General features: G+C 47.5%; 1 protein-coding gene across 1 annotated transcript in view; it reads right to left on the reverse strand.

Moving 5' to 3' along the window:
• Window positions 1–13,568, reverse strand: part of PRMT8 (protein arginine methyltransferase 8) — a 96,479-nt gene that overhangs the window by 57,758 nt on the left and 25,153 nt on the right. Inside the window, exon 2 of the mRNA XM_037847831.1 lies at window positions 459–644. Within this exon, the coding sequence (XP_037703759.1) occupies window positions 459–644 (186 nt within the window). The remainder of the gene's footprint in view (window positions 1–458; window positions 645–13,568) is intronic.

Raw genomic sequence — 13,568 nt, forward strand, 5'->3', positions numbered from 1 at the left:
GCCAGCTCACCAAGGAGGCTTGCTGCATTTCTTCCCCTGGAAGGGGAATGCTGAGAGAGAGTGGACCTCACGACTTCCAGAAGGTCCTTTCAGCCTCAGGACCCTGGCTGCAAAGCGTTTGAGCTCCTACTGCAAGGACTGTTGACATTCAGTCCACACTGGATTATCTGGGATTATGGTTGGCAAGAGACACAGGTGTGGGATGTAAAACCAATATCAAATATACCCTAAACATCCCCTGCTCTCCGGGTATGAATCACACAGACACAAGCTTTCTCCTACTCACCTGCTCCAGAGGGGACCCCCCAGGATGAAGAGAGGGTCAGGGGCCTCAGGGTCACTGGGACAATCCCGTTTTAGGATAGCAGAGTCAGACACATCATACTGCCTCAGAAAACAGTCACGAAATAGCCGTGCCAAGCTTGCCCCCATTCGCCCCACAGCTCGGGATGGTTTACCTCGTGGATCCCAAAGTGGGCGTAGGAGTCAAAGTAATAATCTCTTGAGGTCATCTCCTCCGGGTTTAGCAGCTTGGACATCTTGCCCCGTCCTGGGCAGCTGGGTTGAGTGGACACATGATGCATACATTGCACGGGCTTGGGTGGGATGACAGGCTGAGGGGGTTGTGCAGGGGGGCTGTTCACCTGAGGGGAGAGAAGGGGAACCCGGGGTTAACAGAGGCAGTAATCTCCTGCCCCCACAAGATGCCGCTCCTTTTTCTTCCCTGTTCCCCAAGCCTAGCTCCCCCCAGCCGCAGCAGCTGTTTCTGAAGGGTAGATGGCCGCTCCACACCGGCTGGTAGTCACGTGGAGGGCTGCAGTGTGCAGAAAGGCAGCTTGATATTGGGAAGCCCCAAAGACCTGGATTCAAGCCGGTTTCATCTCTCACTAGCCAGGTGATCTGAGCTGATCTGGGCCTCAGTGTCCATATCTGACAAGTGGGAATAATAATGCCCTCCTTTAGAGGTGATCCATTAAGTACTCAGAAAAGGGAAAGATGCAAAGCACAGCATGGTGGCTATGAGAATAGATTCCAGAGCCAGACTACCTGGACACAAACTCCAGTTCTGCCTCTTACTAGCTCTGTGAACTTGGGCAAGATTGTCAACTTCCCCGTGCCTCAGATCCCCCATCTCTAAAATGGGGATGAAATGGTCCTTATCTCCCAGGGTTGCCCTGAGAATTAATATTTGTAAAGGGCTTAGAAAAGGACCTGGCACATAGCAAGTGCTTGTTAAACTAAAACAAATTTTAAGTCCCGTCTGCATCCTTAGGAAGATCAAGTCCATGGGCTTCTCTCCACCCAACAGTCAGGCTGAAACAGGATCTCTTTGGTTCTAGTGTCTCACATCTGCTCCTTTGAGCCCCTGGACTCCGATCCACATTTGCACCCTAAACTTCAGCCCTGCAGGTGCCCAGCCTGAGAGCCAGCCTTCCACCAGGACACTGCCAACTTCACTCTTTCTGGGCTTCCTGATGCAGACATGCAGCTCAGCTCTCCATCACTGCCTGCCCCCTCATCCTCCCCAGGCTGCGGGGAGGAAGGAGGAAGCAGATGGAGGCTCAGAGAGGTTTAGCCACTTGCCCCAAATCATGGAGCAAATCAGATGCCAAACAGCAACTGGTGCCCAGAGGTTCCAGCCTCGCCGCTGAAGCAGAGCTGTGCCAGGAGAAGCTGCTCCTTCCCCTCCCCCAGAGAAGGCCTTGAAGCGGGGCAAAATTAAAAGGCGCACCAGAGAAGCATATTGTCTAGGAGGTGGACCTCTGGGACTGGGAATCAGGGCTCCGGGATCCTATCCTGGCTCCAGCAAAATTAAAAATATATATTGAGAGGCAGATGGCACCGTGATTATGAGTGCATTCCCTGGGGCCACACTGTCTGGCTTCCAAACCCTAGTGCTGCTGCTTGCTTCCTCTTTGACCTTGGGAAGTCATTTGCCATCACCATGCCTCAGTTTCCTCCTCCCTAAAATACAGATCACAATAAAACCTACCTGGCAGAGTTGTCAAGAGGCTCAGATGAGTTAATGCATGTAAAGAGTTTAGACCATCACCTGGCACAAAGGATGTGCTCAATCATTATGAGTAATATTTTTATCATTCAGATTATGTAAGTCATGTCCCTATTCTATGCCCTGATTTTCTCATCTGTGAGCTGGGTCAGCTCAGACTTTCTGTCTCCCTTCCAGCAGGGGAACAGGGAGATCCTAGGACAGAGCAAGATTAAGAAAACCCTCCGTCATGCTCTGGGCACAGCCCCAAGACTGTCCTCTGGCAGGCGCTGCAGGAGAACGAGCTGCAGGCAGTGTGATGGTCCCATTTTCCCGGTGTATCTAGGCTACCGCCTCTGGGAAATAAGCACACTTCCCAGTTTAGCAACATCAGATTTCAGGGCAGCGAGATCCCGGGCTGGCTGGCAGAGGCGAGCGGGGCTGCCTCATTAGAATGCAGCAGGTGCGCTCCGCCTCGGCTTGGGATGTTGGTCACGGTCTCCGGGAGGCTAAAAATAGGCTGTGTCAATTGCACACTCCCGTGCGGGCTGCCGAGTCACCTCCAAAGCTGGAGAATGCTCTGTGGTTGCAGCTGACCCCAATATTGACTCTATTTAAATGTATTAAGGAGAGAAAAAGTCCTGGTGGGTTCAGGCATCATGCGTGGTCAAGGTCACAGAGGGTCCCAGCAACTCTTAGGTCCCCTTTTCCGTGGAGCTCCCAACTCTTCCCCCAACAGCCGACTGGCAAAGTGCCTCCCATGCTCCAGGCATTGCATTCGGGAGGCAAAGGGATGTATGGGCTGGGGGATCATTCATGTCCCAAACCACAGGTCACGGGGATACAGAGGTGCCTATGACCCAGTGCCTAGCCCCGAGGGCTCTCAGCCCAACTAAGACTCCTGCAGAGGGGCCTGGCAGTCTACCCGTCAGTTTACAGGTGTGTCCTCTGTGGTGTTGCTGTTAATTCCACAAATACCTGCGGAACATCTACTCCAACTGAGCCCCGTGCCAGTCCTGGGGAAGAGGAAACAAGAGATGCACAGAACGCTGCCCCCAGGACTCTGCTTTCTGGTAGGAGAATAAGGGCTCCACGACAGGACAGGATGGAGTGAGGTTTGTTCTACAAGAGAAGTTCAAGCAAATTGTTCTGGGGGCTCCAGGAAGAAGAGAATTCCTTCAAATGGAAGAGTCAGGAAACCCAGGCAGAGCTGGGGGTGGGGGTAAGCTGGAGAGCTTTATGAATGGATTTTGTAAGTGGAGATGGTGGGAGGCAATTCCAGAAAGAGGGACGGTTTGCGCAAAAAGGTAAAGGGGCAGGAAAGCAGTGAGCTTGTTTGGGGAGCAGCTTGGCTGTGATAGTGGGAGACACGGTTGAAAGGAAATTATGGCCAGGCTAAGAGGGTGTAATTAAATGCAAAAGTCAACGGGGAGCCGTTGCTGCTTTTTAACCAGGGAGTCCTATGTTTGAGCTCTACTTTAGGAAGATGGATGTGCTGGCAGAGTAGAGGAGGAGCCAAAGAGAAAGGAGTGGAGGGCCTGGGACTGGGGAGATGACTCAACTCATGAGGCCATTTTCCAAGTCTAGTCAAGAAATTATGAGAACCTCAGCTACTATTATATTAGAGGATTTGCCTACCAGAGAACCTGCAATAATAGATTCTATAAGAGCTGGCAACTGATGGGACATAAGGGAAAGAAAGAAGTTGGAATCAAAGATGACTTCAGCATTTCAAGCCTGGGTGACTAGGAAAATGGTGGTGACATTAACAGAAATAAGCAAGTTAGCAAGGAAGAGCAGGTTGGAGCGGAGGGGTGATAATGAATTTCAATTTTGATATGTTGAGTTTGAAATGTCATTGAGTCATTTAAGAAAGGAAGCCTAGCAAGCAGGCAGGGATGTAGTCCCTCTCAATAAATATCATAAACAAAATCGAAAGGCAAATGATAAATGGAGAAATACAGGTCTAACATACATGGATACGAAAGTTAATATCCTCTTTGATTAACAGTACAAATATAAAAAAGTTCTTTCATGAACTAGAATAAATGTATGTCACTATTACAAAGAGTTAATGATAGAGTGGTATGGGGGGGGAAATGCACCTATTGCAAACTATGGACTATGGATAACAGTAGTATTTTAATATTCTTTCATTGACAAGTAACAAATGTACCACACCAATGCTAAGGGTCGATAATAGGGGGAGATAAGCTGTATGGATATTTTGGATATTTTGTTTTGTTCTGTTTTGTTTTGGAGTAATGAAAATGTTCTAAAATTGATTGAGGTGATGAATGAACAACTATGTCATGGTACATTGATTGTATACTTTGGATAGACTGTATAGTGTGTGAATATATCTCAATAAAATTGCGTTTTAAAAAAGTTAATATTCTTAATAGAGAGGGAGCTCTTATTGACCAATAAGAAAAAGATACCCCAATTTGACATTGGGCAAAGGATCTCAGAGTCAATTTACACGAGAATAAACACAAATGGCAAATAAACATTCAGTAAAAATGTTTAACCTCACTAAAAATCAAGTAAATTCAAATTAAAACAAAATGTGAATACTTTTAAATACCAAATAAGCTCTCTTCTCCCACAAAAACTACTACAATGCTGCATTAGCAGGGGTTACAGAAAAATAGGTACTTTCATGCACTTCTAGTGGAAATGTAACTAGGTAGAGACTTTTTGAAAGGTGGTTTGCTAAAATGCATTAAAGATGTCAAAAAGCATAAATCCTTTAACCCAGTAATTCTGTGTTTTTTCGGAATTTATCCTAAGAACCATGGATATTTGTAAATACATAGCTATAATAATTTTGTGCTAGTGCTGTACATAATGGCAAAAATTCAGAGTCAACCTAGATGGACAACAGAAATGAAACTGATTAAATAAACTATGGTACATCTGCACAACTGAATGCTATGTGACCATTAAAAATGTTATGTAAGAACTCTGGAAAGCAGTATAGCGTTTTCTCAAAAAATTAAATATAGAATTATTATATGACCTGGCAATTTCACTCCTAGAAATACCCAATATCCAAAGAAATTGAGAATAGGGACTCAAACAGATACTTGTACACCAATGTTCATAGCAGCATCGCTCACAATAGCCAAAAGGTGGAAACAACCCAAGTGTCCGTCAGCAGATGAACAGATAAATAAAATGCAGTCTATCCTTACTGTGGAATATTATTCAGCTGTAAGAAAGAATGAAGTTCTGATACATGCGACAACATGGATGAACCTTGAAGACTTTGTATTGAGTGAAATATGCCAGACACAAAAGGACAGATGCTGCATGATTTCACTTATATGGAATATCCAGAAATAGCAAATTCATAGAGACAAAAGTAGATTGGCAGTTACCAGAGGTTGGTGGATATACAGTGTTTGTAAATGCTGGAGTTTTTAAATAAAATTAATTTTTAAAATGTTATGCAGGAGTGTTTACTAACACATTAATATGATTGTGTTAAGTTGTTGGTTGAGGAGGACAAGTAAGAGAAGACTAGACAGATGATTGCCGTTTCACAATAGAAACCCAGCCATGCCCGCATGTGTGTGAAGGGGGGAGACTCGGGCAGGCACCAGAAGTGGCAGTGATCATCGCAGGGTGTTGGGTTGTAGACAATTGTTCCTTTCTTTTCCTTTGTCTGTATCTTCTAAACTTTATGCCACTAGCAGGTACTTCTTTTGTAAATAGCAAAAAATAATGATCCTGAAAGAGAAAAGGAAATGTAATGACAGACCTTTAGAGAAGGCTGGCACTCTAGATTTGGAGACCATTTGCACGAAGGGCATTCTGAAGGGTTCACGTGGAGGAGACCCCTGAGGGAGAGAGTGTCGAAGGGATTGAGGAGTGGGCCAAGCAGGGGAGCAGCCTCCTCTAAAGGCCACACCTAGGAGACACGAGAGGGCCCAGGGGGAGAGGCCTGGGGACAGGTAGAGGGCCATGAAGCAGAGAGGATGCTGTGGGGGCTCCCTCTGAGGAGGTGTGATGCAAGCATTGTGTTCCAGTGTCCAGACAAGGGCTCCAACGCAAAGTCAGCCCTGCCCAGGTCCCTCAGAACCTCATCCACCTAGGAGGAAGTTGTGCTAAGGGACAGTGGCTCTGAAGCTATTACTGATGATTTCAGCTACAAAGGAAGGTCTTTGAGGGTGGCTCTGAGAGCCTGGCCTTTGGTCATCTGACTGCCACTCATAGCCTCAGAGAGACTTGAGGGATATAGGGAATGGGTTCTGGGGGATGGCAATGATCTCCTCAACGAAATCAGGAGCCCACGCTCCTCCATAGGCTATCCAGAGCAACCAGGGTTCAGGGAGAAGGCGGTCTTCAAACTTCAATCTTGTGTATGTTGGGAAAGTCAGCAAGAGGATTGGGAATGGCACTGGGGGCAGAAGCCAGGTGTACTCCCAAGCTCAGCACCTGGTCTGCCCATCTAAGTGGGCATCACAGCTGCAGTCTGATTCCTGTGCCCAAGCTCCTCCCCATCAGACACTTCAGTCCCTCCAGCCCCACAGCACCATGCTGGAGCTCCAGTCCCCTGCTCTGCCCTGCTGTTCTGGTTCTGGTAACTGTTTGTGCCCTGTTGCCTCCAGCCTTGTTCTGGTGGAGAGTCTGGTGCCCAGCTGTGTAGAATGGGGCCCTGCCCTGCTCTTGCCCCACCTCCTCACAAGGGCTCCAGGTTCAGGTTCAGGGCACTGCGGTTGGCTGAGAGTCTCCCAATGCTGTCTGCTTTCCTGAGCTGCTGAGAATCACCTTCCACTCCTAGGATTGGCAACTTTGTCTTTGGCTGCCAAAGCCAACTGTTGACTGGGATCCTTCAGACACTGTAACCTTCCAGATCCAGCCTTTTCTGTGGCATCTTCAACCCAATAAATAATCTGCTATCTTCCTGGACTACCCCATTCCACTGAGGATAAATAGGATTTCCACAGGTGGGGGTGGCGATTCAGGGAGAGCATTTTTAACCACCTGAAAATGAGGAGCAATGTCAGATGCTAACGATGATACCTGAGTCTGATTGAGGGCCCACTGTGTGCCAGGCACTGGGCTAAGCACTTCACAAACATCATCTCATGAAAGCCTCGCGATAACTCAAAGAGGCACTGGAATCTACAGATAAGGAAATGGAAGCTCAAAAAAGTTCCATCTTTCATCAGAGCCCAGAGCTAGCAAGGAACAGGGCCAGGATGTAAGCCAATTACGTTTGGCACCAAAGCCTGTGTTCTGAACGCCGCTACAGTTAGTTCAGTTCAACCTAACCAAGCTTAATGGAGCTACGGCTGGGGCCAGGCCCCGTGCTCAGGAACAGCGAGCAAAGCTGGCCCCGGCAGAAAGCCCAGTCTTGGCGGGGGGGAGCAGAAAAAGGATCAAGAAGCAATAACTGAACAGGGGAAAGTGCCTCAATGGGGGCAGGCACACGTAGGCACCTCTCCCAGGTGACTGGGTTTGAAAAGGAGCATTTAGTCCTTTTCCAGCTTGCAGATGGAAAAACTGAGGCCCAGAGAAGGAAAGCAGTCTGTCTAGGGTCACACAGGCAAATGAAAGGTAGATCTAGAACTGGAACCCTCAAGAAAATAGGAAACGGGCAGGGGGCAAGGAGAGAGAGAGGCTTTAAGGGAGGGCTTGAAGGTGACGGAGATACAAAGGGGCAAAGGCAGAAATGCAGGGAGCTGAGGCGGCAAAGGGTAGCAAGACGCCGGCGCTTCTGAAGCCGACCCTAGCCCAGTGGACTATAAATGGCTCCTCCTGGCAGCAGCCCAAGCTGTAAAAAACACTTTTCTTGAGAACAAGAGGCTCTGCGGAAGGAGCTAAATCTTGCTCTGCTTTCCAAATGTCGAGAGAGCTTTTCCTAACCTACGCTGTCAGTCCTCACAGCAGCCAGCCTGGCCTGGAGGTCCTGCGGAGGGGGGCAAAGAGGCCGGCAGGGGGCAGGGAGGGATGCAGGAGCAGCAGAGGAGGGGGTGAAAGGAGGGGGACTCCACAAGACCAATCTCTCCACCTGCCCCCCAACTCCTGCTCCGTGCCACCCACAGACACCCATCGTGCCCTTTCTTCATCCCCAAGTTAACACACAAGACCGAGACCTAAACTGTGGTCCAAGTGGCTGATAATCACATGAAGAGTCAGCTCTTCCAGAACCAACTGTCTGCCTTCAGATAGGAACCAGAGCTTCACATGAAAGGAGAACATTCTAATGGCTCAATGTGGGGTAGCCACGAGGCAAGGAAGGGCGCTCGTGGGCCCTGGGACAGCCCCATCCCCTACGATCACACCACAAAGAGAGCGCGTTCAGCTCTGCCTTTGGCCAAAGTGGGCCCCGGGTCCCACCTCACAATCTCTCCCCTTCCCACGTTTCCCACCCCCCAACCAGCCTCAGCAGAGGGAGGGAAGCACTGTGCTGCTGCCCACAGCTCCAGGAGCTGCTTCTTACTTCTTACCCCTGCATCAGGAGCCCCAGGCATCCGGGGGAGGGGTAGAAAGTTCCAGACACTGCTGGTTCTGCAAGCCAGTGTTGCCTTCCTGCACTTGGCCTCCCAGGACCACCTGGCTTGCTCTGGTTCATTCACCAACACCCCCTCCCCTCAAGCCCTTCACTAGAATTGGCTTCATAAAAGCACAGGCACTCTCTGGGTCCCCTTCCCCAGCCTTAGGGGTGGAGGCCAGGCCAGCCCCAATGCAGGGCCAGCTGCTGTTCCCCATGTACTGCTCTCTGTGATTATAACTCTGGTATCCAGCAGAGCCCGTGGAGGGTCATCCTCACAAACTTTTTTATTACCTTGGAATCAAGCCCCCTTGCACCTGTGCTTCCTGGAATCCCCTTCTCTCAGGCTCTGCCACCTTCCACCTCCCATCACCACCATCCACCCCCCACTCTCAGACCACACTTCACCCTGCCATGCACGCAGCTCAGGGATGCTGCCAGGGAGGCCTGTCAGGAGCTTGCAGAGGGGTCTGCCCGCATCAGCATCACCTGGGAACTTGCAAGACCTGAAACCACTGAATCAGAAACTCTGAGGTGGTGGGGGTCAGCAATGTGTGTTTCAACAAGCCTCCAAGGGATTCTGATGTAGCCTAAAGTTTGAGAACCACTGGTCTAGAGTTGCATCTTCCACTCCCAGAAAACGGTTTTGTGGCCAACTCAGTATGGGCAAATAAGTTAAAGAGATTTCTTAATTGCAAGACTTTTAAGCCTTTAATTTACTAAAATGAATTGTGAATCTCCAAGAGGGAACCGTGGTGTCTAATGCTATCAAATTTATGACTGGGGCAGACTTTTTTTTACTGAGAGATTTATAAATGGCTCTAGAAATTAATGTTCTGGGTTAAACAATCTGGGATGAGAGCAGCATTTCTGTGTCACAATCTGTCTCAAGCAATCACCTTGGGCTGGTTTCAAAAATGCAAGATCCCAGCCCCCACCCCAGACCAACGGAGTGAGAATGCATGGCAGGCAGTGGCGAGACCCTACGATCGGCATGTTTAACAAGGTCCCCAGGTGATGCCTATGAACGCGTGCTCCCAACAGTGCTGAGGACAGCTCCCTGTTTCTCTAGTCCTCTCTGACCACCAGGCTCCTGTTGGAGTCGTAGAACACCAGCCTGGCACTGCCTCCGGCCACTGAGATTCCCAGACAACATTAGAGCTGGGCCAAGGACACCTGGGAGAGAGGCAGCCAAAAGTCACAGAAAGCATCTTAGCTCTGAAGGCTGCGTGACCTTGGGCCAGTCTCTGACTCGCTGTAGCTATCAGGGTCACTGTGCGGCTCAACGCGAGGACAGCCCTCGGCCACAGTACTCCGTGTCCCGGTGCTTCCCGTCAGCCCCTGGCTGTCTCTCTGTGGCACAACAGCAGTGCCTGCTTCAGACTGAAATGGCATTGCCCCCACACGGCACTCCCTCTGTCTCCTGGATCAGAAACTGCTGGGAAGGAATCTAGTGGATGCGTTGGGCCTGACCTATTTTTTAAATAAACTGGGGCTGTTTTCCAACTATTAGTCACTTTTCTCCTAAGCCTCCACATATTAAATTCTCTTCTTATATCCTCAGATATTTTGGCTGCAAGAGATGTCAGGTTAATTGGATGCTTGGCTCCTGGCTCTTCCTCCTTAATGGGCTTAAAAAGCAGACTTCCCCATGCGCTCCCCTCCTCTTCCTCCCTCTACCCTCCCCAAGGCAATGGGAGCCTCTTTCTCCTTTGACATAAAAGAGGTTACTGAGCTTGTCTTTACTCTCTGCTTTCCTTTACAGGCAGATGTGCCGAAAGACACAGCCTCACCTCATCCAAAGTTAGACTAAGCTTGAGTAACAAATTTGGGTCAAACATCTAAACACAGCTGAGCTGGGCTCATGGATCTCTTTACCCCAGGCTTGGGTTATCAGTGGAGGCAGGTAAAGGGGCCTTTTCCTAACACACACACCCCATCCCATCTCACCCCCCATAGAGAGAGCAGCTGTAGGTTCTGGTCTTGGTTCTCTCTTCTCCTGTTCATGGCACTACGCACCATGCACCTTCCTTACCTTCAGTTTCCTCACTTGTCAAATGGCACTAGTTATGTGTCCTGCCTATTTCTCAGGGCTCCTGGGATGACTGAAAGATGCTGTGTGCATAAATATCCAGAGGAAATTCTAAAGTGTGGTACAGGAGCATGAGACTCCCCACTCTTGCAATCTGACTCTATGCCATGATGCTATTTTTGGATACTCTCTGGGCCCTTCGTTGGCAGTGGACACAGTGGTTTTGGCTGTCCTTAGAGCTGTGTTCTGCTGACTGCTTGACCCTGGCTTCTCACCCTCCATGTTGTTCACTCTCTAAGCTTTAGTTCTCCCCTCTTTCTTTGAGCTTTCTGAGTATCATGGAACTGGTATTTTCAGGAATGTGACCATTTTCTCCAGTCCCCAACCCTGAGTCCAACCTGCTCCTATTTTGAATTCCCATCACAGCTCCTGTCCAAAACTACTGATTAAGTCCTATTTTATCTTGTTGGCAAATTGTCTCACATTTACAGATGTTACTTCTACAACCAAGGGGTGAATTCCTTTGGGCTAGTAACCAGATCTTACATGTCTTTGTGGCATCAAGATGGGAACTCTCTAAAGATGCACTGATTGCAGCATCCTTATATTTCAATGGAGTCAAAGAAGGAGTCGATGTTGTCCTTCATAAATATACTATGAAGGGTGGAGTGAAGGAGGCTCCTTCCCACCATGTAATCAGAGACCTTCCATTCCCCTTGAGAAGGCAGAGAGATTTGGAAGAAAGGCAAAACTGAGAGCAATCATCAGAGCCCTAATAATACTCAACACTCTTTGGAGGTCTCAATAGTCCTCCAAATGTCTTTACTGAGAAGGGTCTTATCTCCTGGGATTTTGAGGAGAAGAAAATATCATGCAAATATAGAATGCATTTACTAAGCATCCATAATTCTATCCATATAGAATACAAGTGGCTTCAAGTACAGATTCAAGTTGTATTTGAACAATCTCTTCACATCCAGGTAGTGCAAGGCCAGCATCACAGGTAATGACACCATGGCTCAAAAAGGCAGACTGGCTGGTTTAGACCATGAAGAATAGCCCGGGGGGGGGGGCAGGTGTCATCATCTGGCCACTAAGCTGATGGCAGGAGAAATGAGATACAAAGTCATGCTCTAAATCAGAAAGGAAATCCCAGATTGCTGGCCAAGGCCATAGTCAGACTTAATCTAGAGTCTCATCTGGTTTCCATAAACTCCTCTAGACTCTCTTCCTCTAATTCTAATAAACCCATTTCCTCCCAATAAATATATTTCCACCCAGATTCCTAGTTACCAGTTACTTTAATCAGAGAACCTGATGCAAGTGTTTACTGAAAATACTGGCATTCCGACTAAAAAGAGTTATGACTCAGGCAACCACCAGGTCAACTTAAAGATGTCTCCAATTAGCAGTTGACAGATTCTAGGAATCTAGACTTTTTAAGTACTGCCAGGCAATTCCAATGATCAGCTAAGAAGCCAGACAAAATAGGTGTAGTAAGAGTTTTCATGACATCAGGAATGGAAAAACCATAATCCCCAAGAGATGGCAAACAAAAAAGGTAAGCCCTGTGATTGACCCAACTTAATGCCTGGAAAGAGTGTCCAGGCTACAGAGCAGGGAGAGGGAACATAGGCAAAGCCCAGCAAACTCTCTTAGCGGAGGTGATGGAGGTGGGAATCTAGGGGGCCCAAGGCGGCTAGAGTTTGCAAGTCAGGGCACTAGAGAGCAGAACACTATATGGAGAGGAGACATTGGAGAAAGTCTGTAGAGTCCCCCTCAAGTCTTCGGCTAAGACTGATAAACTACCTGAAGCCGTGAATAGAACTACTGAAAGGATAGTAGGACTAATCTCTGGTGCATACTCCAAGCAGGGCAAATTTCTTGTTCCCCACCCCACCCCACCCCCCACCAAGCCAAATTAGAAAACTCATAATTAATGATACTCAGGAGAGTTGTTTCCCTTTTCCCTCAGTAGTGGAAAATGAACACTAAACTAAAGACTTCTCTGATTCCACCAAACAAAGCTTAAGAGCAAGAACTGAAAGGATTAAACTGTCCAAGTAATTCAACTGCATCCCAAAACAATGCTCAGGAGTACAAAGTATCCTAAAAGATCTAGCACCAAAACAAGGTAAAATTCATAATGCCTGGCATCCAGTCAAAAATTACTATACTTAACCTACTTGTCACTGTGCGTAAGAGACCCCCAGAGAACCTCTTTGTTGCACAGATGTGGCCTCTCTCTCTAAGCAAACTCAGCAGGTGAACTCACCGCCCTCCCCTCTACGTAGGACATGACTCCCAGGGATGTAAATCTCCCTGGCAACATGGGATATGACTCCTGGGGATGGGCCTGGACCCAGCATCATGGGATTGAGAAAACCTTCTTGACCAAAAGGGGGAAGACAGATGAAACAAAATAAAAGTTTCAGTGACTAAGAGAACTCAAATGGAGTCAAGATGTCACTCTGGAGGGTATTCTTATGTGCTACATAGATATCCCTTTTTAGTTTTTAGTGTACTGGAATAGCTAGAAGGAAATACATGAAACTGTTGAACTGCAACCCAGTAGTCTTTATCCTTGAGGACAATTGCGTAACTATGTAGTTTACATGGTATGACTGCATGATTGTGAAAATGTTGTGGCTCACACTCCCTTTATCCAGTGCACGGACAGATAAGTAGAAAAATGGGGACAAAAAAGTAAATGAACAATGGGGAGGGGGGGTTGTTTTGAGTGTTCTTTGTTATTTTTATTTTTATTATTTTTTTGAAGTAATGAAAATGTTCAAAAATAGACTGTGGTTATGAATGCACAACTATATGATGATACTGTGAACAATTGATTGTACACTTTGGATGATTGTATGGTATGTGATTGTATGCCAATAAAATTGCAAGTGAAAAAAAATTACTAGGCTTGCAAAAAAGGAGGAAAACACCAGCAACAATAAAAAGAAAGCTCAATTAAAATTGACCCAGAAATGACACAGATGATAGAATTAGTAGATAAGAACATTAAAATAGTTATTATAACT

This window comes from Choloepus didactylus, chromosome 8 (assembly GCF_015220235.1).
Source record: "Choloepus didactylus isolate mChoDid1 chromosome 8, mChoDid1.pri, whole genome shotgun sequence".
Classification (NCBI taxonomy): Eukaryota; Metazoa; Chordata; class Mammalia; order Pilosa; family Megalonychidae; genus Choloepus; species Choloepus didactylus.